Raw genomic sequence first — 23,051 nt, 5'->3', positions numbered from 1 at the left:
GTGGACACCATCCCTACCTAAAAGACCAGGCTTGCCCTCGAACTGTAGCCAGTTATCTATAAAGGCCACATGCTTTTCTGCACACCGGTTCGGCCATCCAGCGGTTCAGTGAAGAAAGCCTGCTGTAAGCTTCATCACCACAGGATGGGGCCAGCCTCGGACAGCGTCTGGGCTTGTTTAATCACCTCTTTAATATTAGCCTTAGTTACTTCAGACTGCTGCCGACGAATATCATTGGCCCCTACATGAATTACTACCCTCGAATATCTCCTATTCCCTAACAGCTAGGGATGCAACAGTACAGTGTGGCCATGGTTCGGTTCGTACTGCAGTTCTTGGGTCACGGTATCCGTTCGGTTTCCATATATTAATATTATCTAGCTCCAACATGCAGTACGTTTTTAGCCCTTTCTATTTCAAATCAACAAGGCACTCCTACTCACACTTGCAGAGCCAATATTAAATTGAAAAAAGACACAGATTAATTAAAATCACAATATCTATTATAAAAAAGAAACACTTATTCTTACCATTAATCAAAAACAGGCCAAATTAAATAAAGTGCAGTAATATGCGAAGAAATGCTCGCACACTGTGCTTTATCTGCTGACTGTCTTTTACCTCGTTCATCAAACTCAACGCTGAAGCCAAAATGGTCCCAACAGCGTATTTATAAGCTGACGGCGCCTCTTCAAATTTCCTTTTTTCCGTTTCACTTTCCTCTTCATGATCACGCAGCTGAGAAAGTTTTGTTTAATTAATGCTCAAATCTTCAGCATCTGCCTTCTGAGCCTCATTTGCTCCTGGGAAATTCAGAAAACAAAACATTCTGATTGGTTGTTGCATGGTTGTGGAGCGACACGCTGAGAAATGTATATAAAAAAAGTCTCCCCCCGGTAGAAATTAAAGTGTTCTTTTTCTTGTAGAGAGGAAAAACAGCGGTTGGACGGGGGTGGGGATGTGGGGTGGAGACGGAGGGAGGGAGAAACACACCGGCAGGGAAAAAAATACACAGAGTTGCCTCGTGGATCAAAGACACTCACTGCTCCTCCTGCTCTGCCTTAACACTCTGCTCTGTGCTGAGAGTGTCTTCACATTCCTCGGCTGCACGCGCCCCTCCCCCCGGCCATGTGCTGCTTCACTGCGGGAGCATTTATGCGAGGGCATTCAGGACCATGTAAGTTACAGCGGCAAAGCGTTCGTTCGCTGTTAATGCCCCCACCGAATCGTGGTCCATCCCGGATTATCTCACCGAACTGGCCGAACCGAACGGTTCAATAAAATACAGAGAACTGTTGCATCCCTAGTGAAGAGTAAAGAAGAAGAAACCAAGAGAAATGCAAAAGCTGAAAAGTAGAGCAAGCTAACTGCAGCACACCAGCAGACAAAAAAGCAGAGCAGGGCTTGTGGTGACCGTTATGCTGCCTGCCACAACATTCAGCATGAGCAGTGTGGTGGTGAATCAGTGTGTAATGATCAGAGATACTCAGACAAGCGCAGATTCAGTACAAAGAAAAATATATTAAACAGAATAGAATTAAATACATAAACAGGGTTGTCAGACTGAAAAATAAGGTCAACGGGAGCAAACAACAGCCAGAGAGGATGGCACAAATGATGAGGGACAGTCCAGAGTTCATAAACGGGGAGGCAAAAAACAGAGGTAATCCAAAAATCGGAAACAGTAACAGCAAAAACAGAGAGAAGTCAAAAATCATAATTATGGTATAACAGTCCAGTGAGACAAAACCAGAAGATCAAAATAGGAAAAAGAGGAATACGCTTTGTAATGAGGGCTAACCAATCAATTACTCGGCACAGAGTGTAAGTGAAGGGGGTTTTTATAGTGTGGGTAATCAATATTCAGGGCTTCCGGGTGGTGGCAGGTGATCAGGTGAGTGCGTGATGTCAGAGTGTGGTGTGTTCTGGGAAGTGTAGTTTAGAGACTGGAGATCGTCTGCAGCTCTGAATGTGGGAGCGCTTTCAGCACCAGACCTGACACAGTGATAGTCTGCAAAGGCATATCCTTGTAGGGTCTCACACACTTCCATGTAAAAGCCTGGACACATTAACATTTGGAACATTTTTAATCTCTCTATTTTACCCTGCAGAATTTCCAGTATCCACAAAAAGTAATTCCACTCCAAAAAGAGGCGACGTTTTAGATCTTAATTATTTTACACCAATATCAAAATGATCATGCACATTTTTTGCATCTGTATTGAATGATCAACTCAAGAGATTTTCAGTATACACTGAAACTTAGAATTGCAGTCTTGTTTTAGAGAGAAGAATCTGTTTTTAAGATTCATTACTGGTGACCCGTAAAACACACAACAACAACACACAATCCCGACACGGCATCGTGCTTTCTCCCGACACGGCATCATGCTCTATTCCGACACGGCATCATGCTCTATTCCGACACGGCATCGTGCTCTATTCCGACACGGCATCATGCTCTATTCCGACTCGGCATCATGCTCTATTCCGATACGGCATCATGCTTTCTCCCGACACGGCATCGTGCTCTATTCCGACAGGGCATCGTGCTTTCTCCCGACACGGCATCGTGCTTTCTCCCGACACAGCATCGTGCTTTCTCCTGATGCGGCATCGTGCTCTATTCCGACACGGCATCATGCTCTCTTCCGACACGGCATCGCACTCTCTCCCGACACGGCATCGTGCTCTATTCCGACACGGCATCGTGCTCTATTCCGACACGGCATCGCGTTTTCTCCCAACACGGCATCGTGCTCTATTCCGACACGGCATCACGCTCTCTTCCGACACGGCATCGCACTCTCTCCCGACACGGCATCGTGCTCTCTTCCAACACGGCATCGCACTCTCTCCCGACACGGCATCGTGCTCTATTCCGACACGGCATCGTGCTCTATTCCGACACGGCATCGTGCTTTCTCCCGACACGGCATCGTGCTCTATTCCGACACGGCATCGTGCTCTATTCCGACACGGCATCGCGCTCTCTCCCGACACGGCATCGTGCTCTATTCCGACACGGCATCGTGCTCTATTCCGACACGGCATCGTGCTTTCTCCCGACACGGCATCGTGCTCTATTCCGACACGGCATCGCGCTCTCTCCCGACACGGCATCGTGCTCTATTCCGACACGGCATCGTGCTCTATTCCGACACGGCATCGCGCTCTCTCCCGGTACGGCATCGTGCTCTATTCCGACACGGCATCGTGCTCTATTCCGACATGGCATCGCGCTCTCTCCCGACACGGCATCGTGCTCTATTCCGACACGGCATCGTGCTCTATTCCGACACGGCATCGTGCTCTATTCCGACACGGCATCGTGCTTTCTCCCGACACGGCATCGTGCTCTATTCCGACACGGCATCGTGCTCTATTCCGACACGGCATCGCGCTCTCTCCCGACACGGCATCGTGCTCTATTCCGACACGGCATCGTGCTCTATTCCGACACGGCATCGTGCTTTCTCCCGACACGGCATCGTGCTCTATTCCGACACGGCATCGCGCTCTCTCCCGACACGGCATCGTGCTCTATTCCGACACGGCATCGTGCTCTATTCCGACACGGCATCGCGCTCTCTCCCGGTACGGCATCGTGCTCTATTCCGACACGGCATCGTGCTCTATTCCGACATGGCATCGCGCTCTCTCCCGACACGGCATCGTGCTCTATTCCGACACAGCATCGTGCTCTATTCCGACACGGCATCGTGCTCTATTCCGACACGGCATCGTGCTCTATTCCGACACGGCATCGTGCTCTATTCCGACATGGCATCGCGCTCTCTTCCGAAACGGCATCGCGCTCTCTTCCGAAACGGCATCGCGCTCTCTCCCGACACGGCATCGCGCTCTATTCCGACACGGCATCGTGCTCTATTCCGACACGGCATCATGCTCTCTTCCGACACGGCATTGTGCTTTCTCCCGACACGGCATCGTGCTCTCTCCCGACGCAAAATCTGGTTTATTATATTATATATATTTTATTATATAATAAGGCCGTGGCATGGGGAAAACGACAATATCTCAGTTGCGGCGGTTATGTCCCACACGCCGTGATTTTCTCAGTTATTTATACTGTTTTATTTATTTGTAGTTTCTTTTTACTTGTTTTTATCTTTTTTATGATTCTTGCACTTAACGTTTTGTCACACACTTCATTTGTGTTATATCTTATTTTATAATGAATAAAATTCAGCTTTTTCTTTACACAAAAAAGTGAAAAAAAATGTAAACAATAGAAAACAAGAAATAAGAAAAGGAAAGAAAGACAGTGTTGGTAGAGATACTGTTGTAATTAAAGTGAGCAAAATTTTAAACTTGAATCTTTCATTCATCAAGATTCATTGTGTATGATGTAAGTGTTCTGTTATTTTTTGAGCAGTTTGGTTAAGGATACTAGATTCTGCTTTATAATTCCTGTTACAGAATATTGTTAATAGTAAAGAAGTATTTAAAAGCTTTGCCATTTTTGCGTAATGATCAGTAAAAATACTGGCATTTTGCCATTTGTGAATGTTACTGTGCTCCCTTCATTTTACTCTTCTTCTCCCAGACATGCTGGAACACAGTTAATCCCCAGTGGGAAGATGCCTTCATGTTTTTCATCCAAAATCCGCTAAAACAGGATATTGATATCGAGGTATGTACAAACTGGTAATGAAGCTGCATGAAAATTGGAATTTTATTTCTCTTGCTATTGCAGTCACGACAGCAAGTGCAGCATAATGTGAACTTATCAGATTTTTCATCATCTGGCACAAATTCAGTGGATCATATGCAGAGTAAATCAAAGTTATTAGCATTAAATAATATAAGTACTTTTGATTGGTGTTTATTGTGTACAATATTACAGTATATCTGTTTTTTACTAGTGCTGGTAACATTATTGTATTAACACAATTTGACTAAATTGGAAACACTATACCATTACTTTAGTGTCCATCCTAAAAAATCCTGAGAAATACCAGCATTTATTTTTTTTAATTGTGATTGTATTCATGACTATTCAAAAAATATTGTTGTGAGCTAGAGTGAATAATCACAATTAATTACGGATTGTTGTTGTGATTAATCCAATTATTTTTTTCAGTTTTTACCAATACACCCTTACAGTTAATAACCCTAACTGTTAGCCAAATGAATGTGCCGAAACTTACAAATGTCTTCACTTTAAATTGAATACTGTCTGTCTAAAATGTTGTCCAAACCTACACAAAATCACTGGGGTTACATTTGGTCATTTCTGGGTATTTAATTGTCTTCTGAGGTCTTTCTTTCTTAGAATGTGTCAAGCACAGCTCTTTACAAAAGTCTTTTATTGTAATCTACGATTATAAATTTAACAAAACTCAGTTAGAAACTAGCTCCCTAACAGTTTTTCTTAAATACACTACAGTTACAACTCTGCTTCAGGTCTCATATTATTACTAATGTTTGTAACCATCTTTAAGGTTAGTCCTGAACACTGTACAATAGACATAAAACTTTGTACGAGTACATACAAACTGCATACAAAATATTATACAAATCTTATAAAAATAAGATTTTAAGAAATTAAATTGAAAACGATGCAGTCTATGCTATGTATTAGTCGTAGAGATTACCAATATATATTTTAAAATACATATTAATGAAATTAATTTAACTTAATTAATTGGTTCTGAAATATTTAAAAAGTGTATTACAATTTTTAAGACAAGTTATTAACTTGAAAAAGTTATGTAAGGACATTGAGAAACAGTAGTCCTTAGCTGAATCAGCTGAATCATCTTAAACCATCTTGACTTCAAGAAATTGTTTCTTAAGTGTTTTAAGACATTAACTTTCACCTTTCAAGACAGTGTTTATTATTACATGGTAAAGAATCTTGAGAAATCTGGGCATCTTTGCTTCAAGACATGATCCAGATACACTTCCCGGCCAAAAAAAAGGTCTACACACACTAATATTTTGTTGAACTGCCTTTAGCTTTGATTTTAGCATGCATTCACTGTGGCATTGTTTTAATAAGCTTCTGCAGTGTCAAAAGATTTATTTCAGTCCAGTGTCGCATTCATTTTTCACCAAGATCTTGCAGCAGCATTGATGATGGTAGAGTCTGACCACTGCACAAAGTCTTCTCCATCCAGCTCATCCCAAAGATTCTTAATGAGGTTAAGATCTGGACTCTGTGGTGAACTCTCTCTCAATCCATGTGTGAAAATGATGATCCCATGCTCCCTGTATCACTGACATTACAATCCTGACATTGTTCATCTTGGAATATGCCAGTTCCATCAGGGAAGAAAAAAATCCATTGATGGAATAACCTGGTCTATATTCAGTATATTCAGGTAGTCAGCTGACCTCATTCTTTCAGCACATACTGTTGCTGAACCTAAACCTGCAGACCAACTGCAGCATCAACCCCACATCATTTACTTACTTAAATCCAAGTGGAAACTTTTTTTTGGCCTGGCAGTGTATTATGGGTCTTTGTATATGTTTTTGTTATGCACTACTAAAATGTGTTGATTTACATAATAGTAATTTTTATATATACACAGGTGTTTAAAGTGAGCAGTATTTTGGATGTTTTGGTCTTGACCCTCTGGTTAATTTGTATATATTTAGCATTTAGAATTCTGTGTTTAACTATTACCTCATCTGTCTCTTACACACACCATACTCTCTTTCAGGTTAGGGATAATGACAATGTGCAGACCCTGGGCAGTCTATCCATACCTCTGTCTCGTCTACTCTCATCTTCCCAGCTGAGCCTAAATGAGTGGTTTAAACTGACGCAGTCTGGCCCAGACAGTCGCATCCACATCAACACTGTCCTCAGGGTAATGATACACAAAAGTGCATATACATTACATTAAATTGGAATATATTTTTTACATTAATTATTATTAAAAATATTATTTATAATTATATATTTAAAAATTTAAGCAACACAGAATCAGAAAAAGATGAGACTGTATGGAAAATGCTAATAAGCATTTTTTTTTTATAAATTTCTTTTTTTTATATAAACTTCTATTTTATTGCAGACAGCTTTAAACCATTTTTATCTGGTGAACTTCTCTTCGTTTGTTAATACACATGCATTCCTGCATTTTAAGCATTTTAAGTGCTCCTCAAAGCCTTATGTTCACCATGTCCAGAAGCTCCCCCCACTTATCTTCTACAATACAGAGTTACTATATTCACTAATACCACTTACAACTTTACTACTGTACACAACACAAGCCTTATGTTCACCATGTCCAGAAGCTCCACCCACTTCTCTACAATACAGAGTTACTATATTCACTAATACCACTTACAACTTTACTGTACACAACACAAACCTTATGTTCACCAGGTCCAGAAGCTCCGCCCACGTTTCTACAATACAGAGTTACTATATTCACTAATACCACTTACAACTTTACTACTGTACACAACACAAGCATTATGTTCACCATGACCAGAAGCTCCACCCACTTCTTTACAATGCAAAGGTTCTGTAAGCACCACAGGATAATCCATGTAATGGTTCATAGAAACACTAAAGATCAAGCGTAACACACCTGAAAGAATTCTGCCCTTTCTCACAGTCGATGTCAGATATAAGAAAATTAGTTGTAAGAAATTTTATTTCCGTCAAAGGTGGAAATACCTTAAGTAACTAATGGTTCTTCCCAAGAAATTGACATTACAATTTACAATTCACTTGGTTAAAAGTAATTTCTTCACTTGGTGTTTCTAAGTTTGAATGTGTAAATATCGGCTGCTTTATTCTGTTTTAGGTGCTTTGGATGGATGAAAGTGCCATTTCCTCCTCCCTTCTGGCCAGTGACCAAGACTCTCTGACCAGCAAGTGTAGAGCATCACGACCCAAACACACCAGCCCTGATCCCAGTTTTGCTACTGAGGTAAATCAGAAGATATACTACACAAACTTTAGTTTACATCAGCTTGACCCACCCATTGTTGGAACATTTATGATATGCGGTGCATAGATAATTGAAAAATATCAAATTGTGGTGAAAGTTGCTGTTTTTGATATAAAGTAATAAATCCATAATTCTAATAATAATAGCTCTTTTTATTGAATTTTTTAGCTGTTAATGATGTATGGGCTTTTTTAAATATCTTGTGCATGCATGTGAGCCTCAATAACTGGATCCAGGTGTGGGAACCAATTGCATTCCTGTGAATCTTTACTCGGATTCACACTAATATATTTGAGAAGTCAGAACCTGAACAGACAGTGGTGTGGGATCTTCCAGGTTCAGAAAAGGCCACAACACTTTCCTCAGAGTGAAGCAGATTATTTTCTATCTTGCTTTCCACCATTCTACCTGTAGGGGGTGCTGCGTATCCATCTCCTGAAGGGACAGAATTTGGTTCCCAAGGACAACATGATGGGGGGCATGGTTAAGGGGAAAAGTGACCCCTATATCACAATCAATGTTGGGGGCAACACCTTTAAAAGTAATGTGATCAAGGAGAACCTGAACCCTCTCTGGAACGAAATGTATGAGGTAAGAATATTTGTCTAATATTTTATATTTTACTTTACTTATTTTTGGATGTTGGAATATCAGCACCATTTATTATAAATAACATTTATTTCCTTAACCTAATACATTCTACATTCCCAAAGTAAAGCTTGTGTAAATTCCTTTTCACAACAAAATTGAAAAGATGTTTTGTCACTGAGGGTAGCAAGCATTCAAGAGTTAAACATGTTATTTAGTTCCAGTTTCCTGCAGACATCCTAATGTGTGCAACAATACAGGGTGTTTGTCACATTTTTAAGCGTCTTCTTCCACAATTGTGCATTTGTAATGTGTGCAGCATGTGGTTTTACATCGTATAAAATGCTTTGACTTACATGGAAAAGATGTCATCATGAAGGCAGTATGTGTTGCTCTAATAGCTTAATTTAATTTCTGCATTAATGGTGCAGCACAGTAATGCACTGACACAATTCCATACCATGACAGACCCTGCCTATTATTTTAATTTTTTCGGTCTATTTCCACTTTCAGGTGGTTTTGACTGACCTTCCTGGTCAAGACATATCACTAGAGGTGTTGGATAGAGACATGGATATGAAAGATGACTTCATGGGCAGGTGTTGATCTAACACCATGTTTTTCATATCATTTTAATCTTTTTTTAATTTCAATTTACAATAAAGGGTACGTGAATTTCCTGAGCTAATATATATTGTTTTCTTATTCTGCTAGATTGAAGATTAAACTGACTGACATTGTCAAAGCCAAACATATTGATGAGGTAAGTTTGTGTATGTGAATCAAAATATTTAATAGTTAACAGCTAAATACAGAGAATTGCACAAACAATTTTGATGCTGCAACACGTTGTAAAAAAGAAGTTGGGCAGGGGCATTTTTACCACTGTGTTCCATCACCTACCATTTAAAAACTCAGTAAGCGTTTGGGGCACTAACTCTTCCCATTCTTGCTTGATGTACAACTTCAGTTGCTCATCAGTCCGGGGTCTTCGTTGTCATATTTTGAGCTTCATAATACACCACACGTTTTCAATGGGAAACACGTATGGACTCAGGCAGGCCGGTCGAGTACCCGCACTCTTTTACCATGAAGCCACGCTGTTGTAACACGTGCAGGATGTGGTTCGGCATTGTCTTGCTGAAATAAGCAGGACGTCTTCCTTGAAAAAGAGGTTGCTTGGACGGCAGCATAAGTTGCTCCAAAACCTGCATGTACCTTTCAGCATTAATGGAGCTTCGCAGATGCGCAGGTTACCCAGGCCATGAGCACTAACACCCTAACACACCCCCTTACAATCAGAGATGCTGATTTTGAACTTTGTGCTGATAACAATCCAGACAGTCCTTTTCCTCTTTGGCCTGGAGGACATGACGTTCATGATTCCCAAAAAATTATGTAAAATGAGGATTTGTCAGACTGGTGGCATTGGGTGTTGTTGACGACATCTGTCTTTGGCTTTGCAAGGCAGAGTTCAACTTGCACTTGTAGATAGAGTGACAGTGTTCACTGAAGACGGTTTTCTGAAGTGTTCCTGAGCCTATGTGGTGATATGGGTTAGAGGATTATGTAAGGTTTTTATTACAGTGCCGCCTGAGGGATCAAGGGTCACAGGCATACAATGTTGGTTTTCTTGCCACTTACTTGCTGATGTTTCTTCAGAGTCTCTGAATCTTCTGATAATATTATGGACTGTAGATGATAAAATCCATAAATTCCTTGCACATTGAGAACTATTTGCTTACACAGTTGTTCACAAATTGGTAAACCCCATCCTTGTTTATGAATGACTGAGCATTTTAGAAATGCTCCCTTCATATCCAATCATAACTCTCACCTGGTTCCTTTTAACCTGTTTACCTATGGAATGTTCCAGACAGGTGTTTTTTGAGAATTCCTTAACTTTCCCAGTTTTGTTGACCCTGTCCCAACTTCTTTGGAACGTGTTTCAGCATCACATTCAAAATGAGTGAATATTTGCTAAAAACAATAAAGTTTATATACATTAAATGTCTTGCCTTTGTAGTGTATCCAACTGAATATAGGTTGAACAGGATTTGCAAATCAAAAGTTTTATTTATGTTTTACACATTGTCCCAACATAATTGGAATTGAGGTTGTAATAATAATAATAATAATAATAATAATAATAACAATGCATTTGTGGTATTATACTTGTATATTGTTTTGTGTTATGATCTGAATAATTGTATTGATATTTATCCAGTTTTCTAATATTCCAGCTAGGCTGCAAAAGAGACCTTGGGAGGATGTTAAGTCTTTTTTACCTGGAAGAATGAGTTAATAACAGAAATGCTAAATATATAAACAAGGGGTCTGATTAAAGGGCTGGGCCGATGTATTCGCTTTATAAAGAGTAGTGACTGTTCTCTCTGTCTCAGTTGTTTGCTCTCAATGATGTCAAACATGGCAGCGTTCATCTGGCTCTGGAGTGGCTTCCCACGGTAACACAACCTGATAAACTGGAGAAGGTAAGCAGAACCAAGGTCCCCAAAAAGGCTTACAGATCTAGTTGTCTAGTTGTACAGAAATTATGCTGGAAACATGCAGACCTGCCAACAGGCAGCTCAAGGAATATCCTGTCCAAGTGGATAGTTAATTTGTGTTTTTAGCCTTTCCCTACCCACCCATTTACTGTGGACTCACTTGTGGACTCCCTCTATAAGTTTCTGGTATAACAGGGATGTAGGAAGTGGGTAGGCTCTGCATAAACCGGCTCTGGCTTGATTGTGTGTTCAGTTGTTCATCAGTGGTAATGTGTAATGGACATGTATTGAATTACAGGTGTTGAGTGGGGGGATTTGTACTCATATAATTCTTTCAAGGTTGGCAGGTCTAAACCACATTCATGGAAGTATCATTACAATACTGTTATGTTTTACACTTTTATTACAGGTGTTGCATTATCAGGCAAAGAGTTCCTATCTGAACAAGGCTGTACCTGCGGTGGCTCTGCTGTTCATATACTTGGATTCTGCACATGACCTTCCTGTGAGTTCCTGTGTAACAGGTCCCATAAATTAGGTAGACATACTATATGCCCAAAAGTATTTCGGTAACATTTTATAATACTGTTCCATAGTTAATAGGTAACTAAGCAGGAACTACGCAGTAACTAATTAATAGTGCTGCATTAACACCTAAATATTTTCTATTAACTACCAGGGGGTACTGAATAATTACTCAGTAGATAGTACTGAACTAATGATTATAGTAGTTCACTATTAACTTCACAATAATTACTGAGACTTGCATATCTCCCGGAGAACTACTTAATAATGAAGTCTCCTTTATAATAACTATTCATTCATTACTGCTCAAATCAACATTAACTACTGAAAACCCTTACATGCCACCTGGGGAACTATAGATCTAAATCAGTCTACACAAACAATTATTTGATCAGTGGTGATATTAAAGGCATATTTGAAGCCAGTGACACCATTTGTAGTAGTAGTGACATTAATTTCCTTATTATCATCATTATCTTTCAGATATTAGCAACATATAGTAAAATACTAGTGTATAGTAGTCTGCTTAACCCACATTTTTTAAAGAAAAAAAAACTTTATAACGTACTATTATTGCATAGGAGACATTAATTATGTTCTCCAGAAGGCATCTAGGACTGACTGTACTCAATTTTGTTTTTACTGCTTTAATATTAAGCACCCACCTTATAAACGTTCATCTTCAGCCTTGCAGTCTCACATAGCCTTTTTGTCAGTGCGCACTATTAGGGTAATTACGGTAATTTCCCAGCGCAAGACCGCTAGCCTCTATCAGTGTGTATATCTGCTGCTGCAGGTTATTTGATCAGTGGTGATATTAAAGTCAGTGACACCACCTATCATATATTAACCTTACTTACCTTAGTATGCTCAATATCTTCCAAATGTTAGACACACTGAAATGTCTGTTTAACCCCCATTTTTGTAATATTCTGTCAGTGTGTTACAGGTGTTTATTCTAAACTGTGCTCTTCTTCAGTCCTCCTGGAGATGTGCTCAGTAGAAGTGATGGCTCACATTACTGTAGGTTGTGTCCTACATCCTTATTCTGGGGGAATCATGTTTAAATGAATAAATATTTGTGTTAGATAACAGACTGTCCCTGTGTTCAACATAGATAATTAATAAGGGGTCCCTGTCTTCTTTTTTCGGGAGTTAACAGCAGTTACTGTGTTTTTCTTTAGGAGTTACTGTAGATCATGTCACAGTATTATAAAGTGAGAAACATGGTAACTAATTAATAATTACTGAGGAGTTACTGCAGATCATGTCACAGTATTATAAAGGGAAATATACATTAATAATACTACTACTAATAATAATAATAACACACATTTAACCTAGCTAACTAATACACACATTTAACCTCGCTAACTAACACACACATTTAACCTAGCTAACTAATACACACATTTAACCTAGCTAACTAATACACACATTTAACCTTGCTAACTAACACACACATTTAACCTAGCTAACTAATACACACATTTAACCTAGCTAACTAATACACACATTTAACCTTGCTAACTAACACACACATTTAACCTAGCTAACTAATACACACATTTAACCTAGCTAACTAATACACACATTTAACTTAGCTAACTAACACACACATTTAACCTAGCTAATACACACATTTAACCTAGCTAACTAATACACACATTTAACCTAGCTAACTAACACACACATTTAACTTAGCTAACTAACACACACATTTAACCTAGCTAATACACACATTTAACCTAGCTAACTAATACACACATTTAACCTAGCTAACTAACACACACATTTAACCTAGCTAACTAATACACACATTTAACCTAGCTAACTAATACACACATTTAACCTAGCTAACACACATTTAACCTAGCTAACTAATACACACATTTAACCTAGCTAACTAATACACACATTTAACTTAGCTGACTAACACACACATTTAACCTAGCTAACTAATACACACATTTAACCTAGCTAACTAATACACACATTTAACTTAGCTAACTAACAAACACATTTAACCTAGCTAACTAATACACACATTTAACCTAGCTAACTAATACACACATTTAACCTAGCTAACTAATACACATTTAACCTAGCTAACTAATACACATTTAACCTACCTAACTAATACACACATTTAACCTAGCTAACTAATACACACATTTAACCTAGCTAACTAACACACACATTTAACCTAGCTAACTAATACACACATTTAACCTAGCTAACTAATACACACATTTAACCTAGCTAACTAATACACACATTTAACCTAGCTAACTGAAACATACATTTAACCTAGCTAACTAACACACACATTTAACCTAGCTAACTAATACACACATTTAACCTAGCTAACTAATACACATTTAACCTAGCTAACTAATACACACATTTAACCTAGCTAACTAATACACACATTTAACCTAGCTAACTAATACACACATTTAACCTAGCTAACTAATACACACATTTAACCTAGCTAACTAATACACACATTTAACCTAGCTGACTAACACACACATTTAACCTAGCTAACTAACACACACATTTAACCTAGCTAACTAACACACACATTTAAACTAGTTAACTAATACACACATTTAACCTAGCTAACTAACACACACATTTAACCTAGCTAACTAATACACACATTTAACCTAGCTAACTGAAACATACATTTAACCTAGCTAACTAATACACACATTTAACCTAGCTAACTAATACACACATTTAACCTAGCTAACTAACACACACATTTAACCTAGCTAACTAATACACACATTTAACCTAGCTAACTAATACACACATTTAACCTAGCTAACTGAAACATACATTTAACCTAGCTAACTAACACACACATTTAACCTAGCTAACTAATACACACATTTAACCTAGCTAACTAATACACACATTTAACCTAGCTAACTGAAACATACATTTAACCTAGCTAACTAACACACACATTTAACCTAGCTAACTAATACACACATTTAACCTAGCTAACTAATACACATTAACCTAGCTAACTAATACACACATTTAACCTAGCTAACTAATACACACATTTAACCTAGCTAACTAATACACACATTTAACCTAGCTGACTAACACACACATTTAACCTAGCTAACTAATACATACATTTAACCTAGCTAACTAATACACACATTTAACTTAGCTAACTAACACACACATGTAACCTAGCTACCTAATACACACATTTAACCTAGCTAACTAATACACACATTTAACCTAGCTAACTAATACACACATTTAACCTAGCTAACTAATACACACATTTAACCTAGCTAACTAATACACACATTTAACCTAGCTAACTAACACACACACATTTAAACTAGTTAACTAATACACACATTTAACCTAGCTAACTAACACACACATTTAACCTAGCTAACTAATACACACATTTAACCTAGCTAACTAATACACACATTTAACCTAGCTAACTAACACACACATTTAACCTAGCTAACTAATACACACATTTAACCTAGCTAACTAACACACACATTTAACTTAGCTAACTAACACACACATTTAACTTAGCTAACTAACACACACATTTAACCTAGCTAACTAATACACACATTTAACCTAGCTAACTAATACACACATTTAACCTAGCTAACTAATACACACATTTAACCTAGCTAATTAATACACACATTTAACCTAGCTAACTAACACACACACATTTAAACTAGTTAACTAATACACACATTTAACCTAGCTAACTAACACACACATTTAACCTAGCTAACTAATACACACATTTAACCTAGCTAACTAATACTCACATTTAACCTAGCTAACTGAAACATACATTTAACCTAGCTAACTAACACACACGTTTAACCTAGCTAACTAACACACACATTTAACCTAGCTAACTAATACACATTTAACCTAGCTAACTAATACACATTTAACCTACCTAACTAATACACACATTTAACCTAGCTAACTAATACACACATTTAACCTAGCTAACTAATACACACATTTAACCTAGCTAATAAAATACACACATTTAACCTAGCTAACTAATACACACATTTAACCTAGCTAACTAACACACACATTTAACCTAACTAACTAATACACACATTTAACCTAGCTAACTGAAACATACATTTAACCTAGCTAACTAATACACACATTTAACCTAGCTAACTAATACACACATTTAACTTAGCTAACTAATACACACATTTAACCTAGCTAACTAACACACATTTAACCTAGCTAACTAACCCACATGTAAACTAGTTAACTCAACCAGCAAACGAACACACACATAACCTAGCTAACTAACACACATTTAAACTAGCTAACTAACACACAAAAAACCTAGCTAACTTAGCTGGCTAACGCTAACTACACACACAACTTAGCTAACTTAGCTAGCTTACACACATTCTAAAGCTGTTTAACAACCCACAAAGAGTCCTCCTCTGATCCGGGGGTAAAATAAGCTGAAAAAGATCTCAATATCTTGATTACTTGTTTATTTTCAATCAAATACAGAAATATGAAAGCAGCAGAGTCTCTCTTAATCCTCCTCCTCCAGCAGCAGCAGCAGCAGAGAATTTACACGAAGGACCAGGAGAGCTGCCACTGCTGTAATTACCGTAATTACCCTAATAATGCGCAGTAAAAAAAGGCTCTGTGAGGCTGCAAAGGCTGAAGATGCACTTTTATAAGGCTGATACCATAGACTGTATATAAAGATGGACGCAGTGTCGCCGTTCCCATTCATTCAATGAAAATGAAGCCAAAATCTTCCGCCATTTTGGCGATTCAGAAACCAGAGTCTGCGCAGTAGAGACCAGAGGAGGGAGAAAGACTGTGGAGAGACAGCTACTCATTTAAATAAACCCGCCCCTGAGGGCTGCCTCCACAGAGCTCACACAGTCTGCCGAGCCGAGCGGAGAACTTATCTGCAGCATGATAAGATTAATATTTTCATAGTAACAGTGCAGTTCGTGCACGTTATTGATATTAACTGTGTACCCAGCCACATGATAGTTCTGTATGTAGCAAGTGGAAGTGAATAAAATACAGTGAAAAAAAACATCACCAAACGGCAGTGAATGCCAGGACTAGTTATTGCTTTAAACAACGAGACGAATCCGGTACTGAAGCTCAGTTAATTTTGCCGCTGAGACGAACTGAGCACATTTGGCTAAATTCTGCACGGATTATGCAGAGTCTAAGCCAGTGCTGCCTCAATCAGCGGATCTCGGGCAGAGCCTTCATGCTGTCTAGCGAATATAGTTAGTAAGATAACTACACTAATGTTAACTAACAAATTAAGCTAGCTATATAATCCAACCGAGATTAAATTGTTCGCCTAAGATCTTGATAATTAATAAAATAAAATGCACACAGACACAGGAGTGGAGGGAAAAACAGCCAGCAAACTTACCGAAAAAACTGCAAAGAATTTTGTCCAGAATGTCTGTTAGAGCAATTATAAGCAGAACACGACATTATTAATACAACAATCTAAATTCAGTTTAGCTAATAAAAAATAATAACGGTAGTACAGTTATCTAGCTAAACGTTTGACTAACTACTAGTACTAGTCTACTGCTTGATGTAAGGGGAAAAAAGACATGATGCAGGTTCTGCTGATGGTCTGTTATTGGTCCCGCCCCGGCTAGGTGTAACCCAGCCCTTTTTACAATAACCACACCTTTTTTGAATAGAGCTGAATAACGCTTTAAAAAACGAATTCTGTGGGAATATAAAAAATTGACAATATCAGCAGAGGTTACACTAGCTGCTACATTTAAATAAAGTAGGTAGAATTACAGTATATTAGAAAAAAAACGTGCTTGAAAATAGTCTGTTTTGCCATTGAAACCTATGGGGGTGGGTGGGGTTATACAGCTTTCTGCAGCCGAACAGCAGGGGGCGCCTGACCTGTGGTGGCTTCACTTTTGAGAGACAATGCTCTGTCCAGCTATATACAGTCTATGGCTGATACCTAATATTAAAGCAATGATTATTACATTATTACAGTCTTACAGTCATTCTTAGAGTCTTAGATGCCTTCTGGAGAACTTTAATTTATGTCACCTATGCAATAATATTACGTTATAATGTTGTTGTTTTTTTTTTTGTGTTTTTTCAAAAATTGATGGTTAAGCAGAGTAATACACACTGTAGTATTTTACTATATGTTACTAATATTTGGAAGGAACTGAGGATAATAAGGTAATTAAGGTTACCACTACTACAAATGGTGTCACTTGCTTAATTCAAATATGCCTTCAATTATTATGCATTTAACTCAAATATGCCTTTAGACTGATTTAGATCTATAGTTCCCCAGGTGGCATGTAAGGGTTTTCAGTAATTAATGTTGATTTGAGCAGAAATTAATGAATAGTTATTATAAAGGAGACATAATTAGTAAGTAGTTCTCTGGGAGATATGTAAGTCTCAGTAATTATTGTGGAGTTAATAGTGAACTACTATAATCATTAGTTCAGTACTATCTACTGAGTAATTATTCAGTACTCCCTGGTAGTTAATAGAAAATATTTAGGTGTTAATGCAGCACTATTAATTAGTTCCTGCTTAGTTACTTATTAACTATAGAACAGTATTATAAAGTGTTATCAGTATTTGCACTGTTGCATAGCAGATACCTTAAGGTCATGTGTTTACAGCTGCTCCAAAGCACCCTGTTTTATTGGTCAGTACTTTTCTATGGTAATCATACAATTAGTGCACATTAAACCAGCTGAATATACTCATTAGCAGAGCTGTGTGGATAACTTGTTTATGTGCGCGTGTGTGCGTGCGTGTGTGTGTGTGTGTGTGTGTGTGTGTGCGCGCACAGTTGAAGAAAAGTGGGAAGGAGCCTAAAGTTGGAGCTGAACTTGTCCTGGGAGGAACTAGCCACAAAACACTGGTAAAAGAACCCTTGTTCTATGTTCTATGTAATTTCTTACTTACCTAGAAGTAATATCTTGTTAATGAGTGCTTCCTTAAATTGGAAATTAATATTGACACCAATTACCAATTATTCTATTATTCTAGTCTATAATTATTTCTATCTGTCATCATATATTTATCCAACAAAAGTAAGTACACCCCTCATGTTCCCTTTACATATTTTATTATATCTTTTCATGGGACAAATTAAACTTTTAACTTAAAAGTAGTCAGTGTAAAGCTTGTATACAGTATACAGTGCAGTAAAAATATTTTTTGCCCCCTTACAGATTTCTTTTGTTTTTAATTTTTTTCTTACTTACATTTTTTACATTATTAAACAAAGTTGATTTTCAAAAAAATACCTTGAGTAAATACAAAAAAGCTTTTAAATAAAATTATTTTAATTGATTTAAGAGGCCCTATTTGAAAAAATAATTGCCCTCCACCTTGAATTAACTGTGATTAACTACATTTCTTTCGAAAGCTCAGTTAAATTTCTTCCAGCCACAACCAGGCCTAATTCCTGTCAGACCTGTAGAATCAAGAAATCACTTAAATTATACCTGTCTAACAACATGAAGCAGCTAAAAGATCTAAAAAAAACAACACATCTTGCTCTTGTCTTGCTCTCTCTGGGTGGGTAGATGGCGCTCTGTCCCCTTATCACTCCAAAAGGTGACGTCCACAGCATAAGGCATCTGTGAGCTGATGTATCAGAAACAAGTCGCTGCGCTTTCCTCCGATCACACTGTGATGCTGCAGCAGCGGCAGTTTGAAAAGAGGCGGGGCTGACTTCACATGTATCAGAGGAGGCATGTGCTGGCATTGGTGTAGTCGCCAATTGAGATTGTTTCTGATAGCTTGTCAAAAATACTCGTCTTCGTATCAAAACACAGATTAAACCCACTGTGTGCTTAAAAAAATACAGCTTATGTTTAGTCAGTTAGCTTATAGGGAGTCAAGGTTTGAGAAAAAATAACTATGTACATAATGTTCAACCTGCCCTGATCAGCCAATAACTATTAAATTCTGTTTACTAATTTAGGACTGCAGGACTTATTATGAGATATAATGAATGAAAATTCATTTAGATAACTAGTTATCTAGAAGCCAGATGTAGTGGATAGACAGAATTTAGTACAGTACTTTATGTTTGTAGTTTAAAGCAGTTTCTTAACCCTGATCACTGTCCTAAAATTGTGTTTTACACAGGATCCAACTGATCAGCTAATAAACAGTCATTTACTGAGTTTACCTGTTAAAATCCCTTAGCCCCCCATGTATCATAAATCAATCATTATGTATATCAGCAGTGTATTAGACACATCATACCACCTCTTACTTTATTAAAGTGCCTTTAAAGCAGAGGAAGCTCTAGAACATGCAGAACAGTGGGAGTATGCAATAGAATATTCAGGAACAGGGTTGAGAGACACTGGTTTAACATGACTTATGTTCATTTGTAGTTCACAGTAAGAACACATGTCCTGTGGTCACATCTAAAAAAAAAATCTAAAATACAATATACTAAAAGTATAATATGTTGGTTGTAGTCCAATTGTCTGGGCCTGCTTTGCTGCTTCAGGACCTGGACAACTTGCTGCAAGCTCTGGCATACTGGTGTTATGCAGCAGGACAGTGATCCAATGATAGCACACCAGCAGGTCCACCTCTGAAAGGCTAAAAAAAAACTAAATAAAAGTTTTAGAAAGACCTTGTCAAAGTCTGATTGAGATGCTGTGTCATGATCTTAAACAGGACATTTATGCTGAAAAACCATCCAGTGTGTCTGAATTAAAACAAAACAAAATACTATTTCACACAGGGCCTGGTTGGTTTGGATATTTTTTTCTTGATAAATAAAATTACAATTTAAAAACTGCTTTTTATATTTACTTAGTTTATCTATGTTTGATATTAAAATTATTTGTTAATGGGTCTAAAGTATGTACAGGGGTTGGACAATGAAACTGAAACACCTGGTTTTAGACCACCAGGTTAATTTATTGTCCCAATGCACAGTTCTGGTGGAAGCAGGAGAGTTAATGTGCACATTGAATTCTGCCGTGGTTTTATGTTTTTTGGATACAATTCAGGTTAGCACCCGAACATCCCTTTCAGTTACAGTTAATCCTGTTGGATGTGGTTGGTCCTTCTTGGTGGAATGCTGACGTTACCCTGGATACCGTGGCTCTTGATACATCACAAAGACTTGCTGTCTTGGTCACAGATGCGCCAGCAAGACGTGCACCAACAATTGTCTTCTTTTGAACTCTTTTGAAATGTTGTGTGCATTGCAATATTTTGAGCAACACTGTGCTCTTACCCTGCTAATTGAACCTTCACACTGAAGATTGGCCACCAGGCTGGTCATATTTAGCCATGACACTTCCCACACTAAAATGGCAGGTGTTTCAGTTTCATTGTCCTACCCCTGTATGTGTGAAGTATGTTTTCAGACATAAACTCAATTGAGCACCTATGGTGAATCTCTAAGTAAAAGGTGGAGGAGCACAATGTCTCTAATATACACCAGCTTTGTGATGTCATAATGGAGGAGTGGGATAGGATTCCAGAAGCAACCTGTGCAGCTCTGGTGAATTCTGTACCCAATATGTTTAAGGAGGTATTAGACAGGAATGGTGTTCACACAATGTTGGACTGTGATGTGTACTCACCAACATTAGTGGTACTCAAAAAAATAAAGGGAACACTAAAATAATACCCTAAATCTTTATTTATTGCATAGTGGAATGCGTTGAGAACAAAACATAAAACATAAAAATGATCAATGTAAATCAAAATTATCCCATAGAGGTCTGGATTTTGAATCATACTCAAAATCCAAGTGGAAAATCAAATGACCGACTGATCTAACTTCAGTGGAAATTCTTCAAGACAAGTTAAAATGAGGCTCATTAGTGTGCTGGCTCCACGTGCCTGTATGACCTCCCTATAACACCTGGGCTGCTCCTGATGATGCAACAGATGTTCTCCTGAAGAATCTCCTCCCAGACCTGGATTAAAGCATCAGTCGACTCCTGGACAGTCTGTGGTGCAGTGTGATGTTGGTGGATGGAAAGAGACAGGATGTTCCAGATGTGCTGGATTGGATTCAGGTCTGGGGAACCGGCAGGCCAGTCCATAGTGTAAATGCAGGAACTGCTGACACACTTCAGCCACATGAAGTCTAGCATTGTCCTGCATCAGGAGGAACCCAGGGCCCACTACACCAGCATGTGGTCACACAATGGGTCTGAGGATCTCATCCCGGTCTCTAATGGCAGTCAGGCTACCTCTGGTGAACACATGGAGGTCTGTGCTGCCCTCCAAAGAAATGCCTCCCCACACCATTACTGACCCACTGCTAAGGAGAGGCATCAAGCAGAAGATATTTGTTTGGGCCAAGAAACACAAGGAAAGGACATTAGACTAGTGGAAATCTGTGCTTTGGTCTGATAAGTCCAAATTTAATCTTTGGTTTCAACCGCCGTGTCTTTGTGAGACAGATTCCAAATTAGATAAAGATAAATGTTTTTTTACATTGAAACAGTATGCTTTTATTCATTATATATATTTTGACAGTACCATTTTTGTTTCAGATACAGTGAGCATTTTTTTAAATAAATTTGTTCAAAAAGTAACTTTGTGGTCCTCTGCACTGCAGTGCCTGATTTTGTAGTGTGTGTTCTCATTAAAAAAAGAAATATCAATATTAGAAATATTGGTGACTGCTTACACTGTGCAAAATGTCATTTTTGCTGCATTCATATTTAAGTGTAGAGATCCTGTGAACATTTTGACTGTTTATCACCTAAAGGTATGTGATCGTAGCAGCTCACCTAAATGGAACGAAGCATTTCACTTTCTTCTCAAGGACCCCTGGAAAGAGGAGCTTATGGTGAAGGTATGGGAAGAAAGCGTTTTTTTTTTTTTTTTTTACTTTAGTTCATCCCTGTCAAAATCAATGAATTTTATTCTTGGTCAGGCTAAACTGGCTGTGTACAACAGTCACAGGAGCCAAATGGCTGAAGCAGCTTACACTGACACTGTGAAAATTCTTTGTAGACTCGTGAGATCTGTCTCTTTATTATGATTTGATATATTCTGTTTCTAAATAATGAATTCATTGGTTGAGATTAAAAAGTGACTTTTTAATATGATAACATGATTTGGTGATAATACAGTGTAAGTCTGTCTCTCTCTCTTTAGCTCTCTCATTGCTGGGATTTTTCTCTGGGCTCTGTGGTTATTCCTGTCAGAGAGCTGCTCTGTCAGCCAGATCTGCTGCTAGATCAGTGGCTAAATTTGGATGGAGCTTCTCCTGGGAGTCAGATCCTCCTGAGGGCACAACTTAAGGTGTAGCATTATTTACATACACACTCCTAAATACAAATCCCCTTTTGTCATTTAAAATGGAAATTTTAATTGTTGTCCTAAATCAGAGAATCCGTTTCCTCAGCTAAGTTCATCAGATCTTGTCACAAGTGATGAGTCGGGT

At 38.2% G+C, this 23,051-nt stretch overlaps 1 protein-coding gene across 2 annotated transcripts in view; it reads left to right on the top strand.

Moving 5' to 3' along the window:
• esyt1b (extended synaptotagmin-like protein 1b) overlaps nt 1-23,051 on the top strand; it is a 160,273-nt gene that overhangs the window by 98,777 nt on the left and 38,445 nt on the right. For both annotated transcript variants that reach the window (XM_049479369.1, XM_049479370.1), the window contains 11 exons: nt 4,571-4,657; nt 6,696-6,845; nt 7,794-7,919; nt 8,355-8,531; nt 9,042-9,127; nt 9,243-9,291; nt 10,931-11,020; nt 11,445-11,540; nt 18,453-18,524; nt 22,371-22,457; nt 22,763-22,909. In XM_049479369.1, the coding sequence (XP_049335326.1) occupies nt 4,571-4,657; nt 6,696-6,845; nt 7,794-7,919; nt 8,355-8,531; nt 9,042-9,127; nt 9,243-9,291; nt 10,931-11,020; nt 11,445-11,540; nt 18,453-18,524; nt 22,371-22,457; nt 22,763-22,909 (1,167 nt within the window). The remainder of the gene's footprint in view (nt 1-4,570; nt 4,658-6,695; nt 6,846-7,793; nt 7,920-8,354; nt 8,532-9,041; nt 9,128-9,242; nt 9,292-10,930; nt 11,021-11,444; nt 11,541-18,452; nt 18,525-22,370; nt 22,458-22,762; nt 22,910-23,051) is intronic.

This window comes from Astyanax mexicanus, chromosome 5 (assembly GCF_023375975.1).
Source record: "Astyanax mexicanus isolate ESR-SI-001 chromosome 5, AstMex3_surface, whole genome shotgun sequence".
NCBI classification, from domain to species: Eukaryota; Metazoa; Chordata; class Actinopteri; order Characiformes; family Acestrorhamphidae; genus Astyanax; species Astyanax mexicanus.
This window is presented reverse-complemented; position numbering and strand designations above follow the sequence as displayed.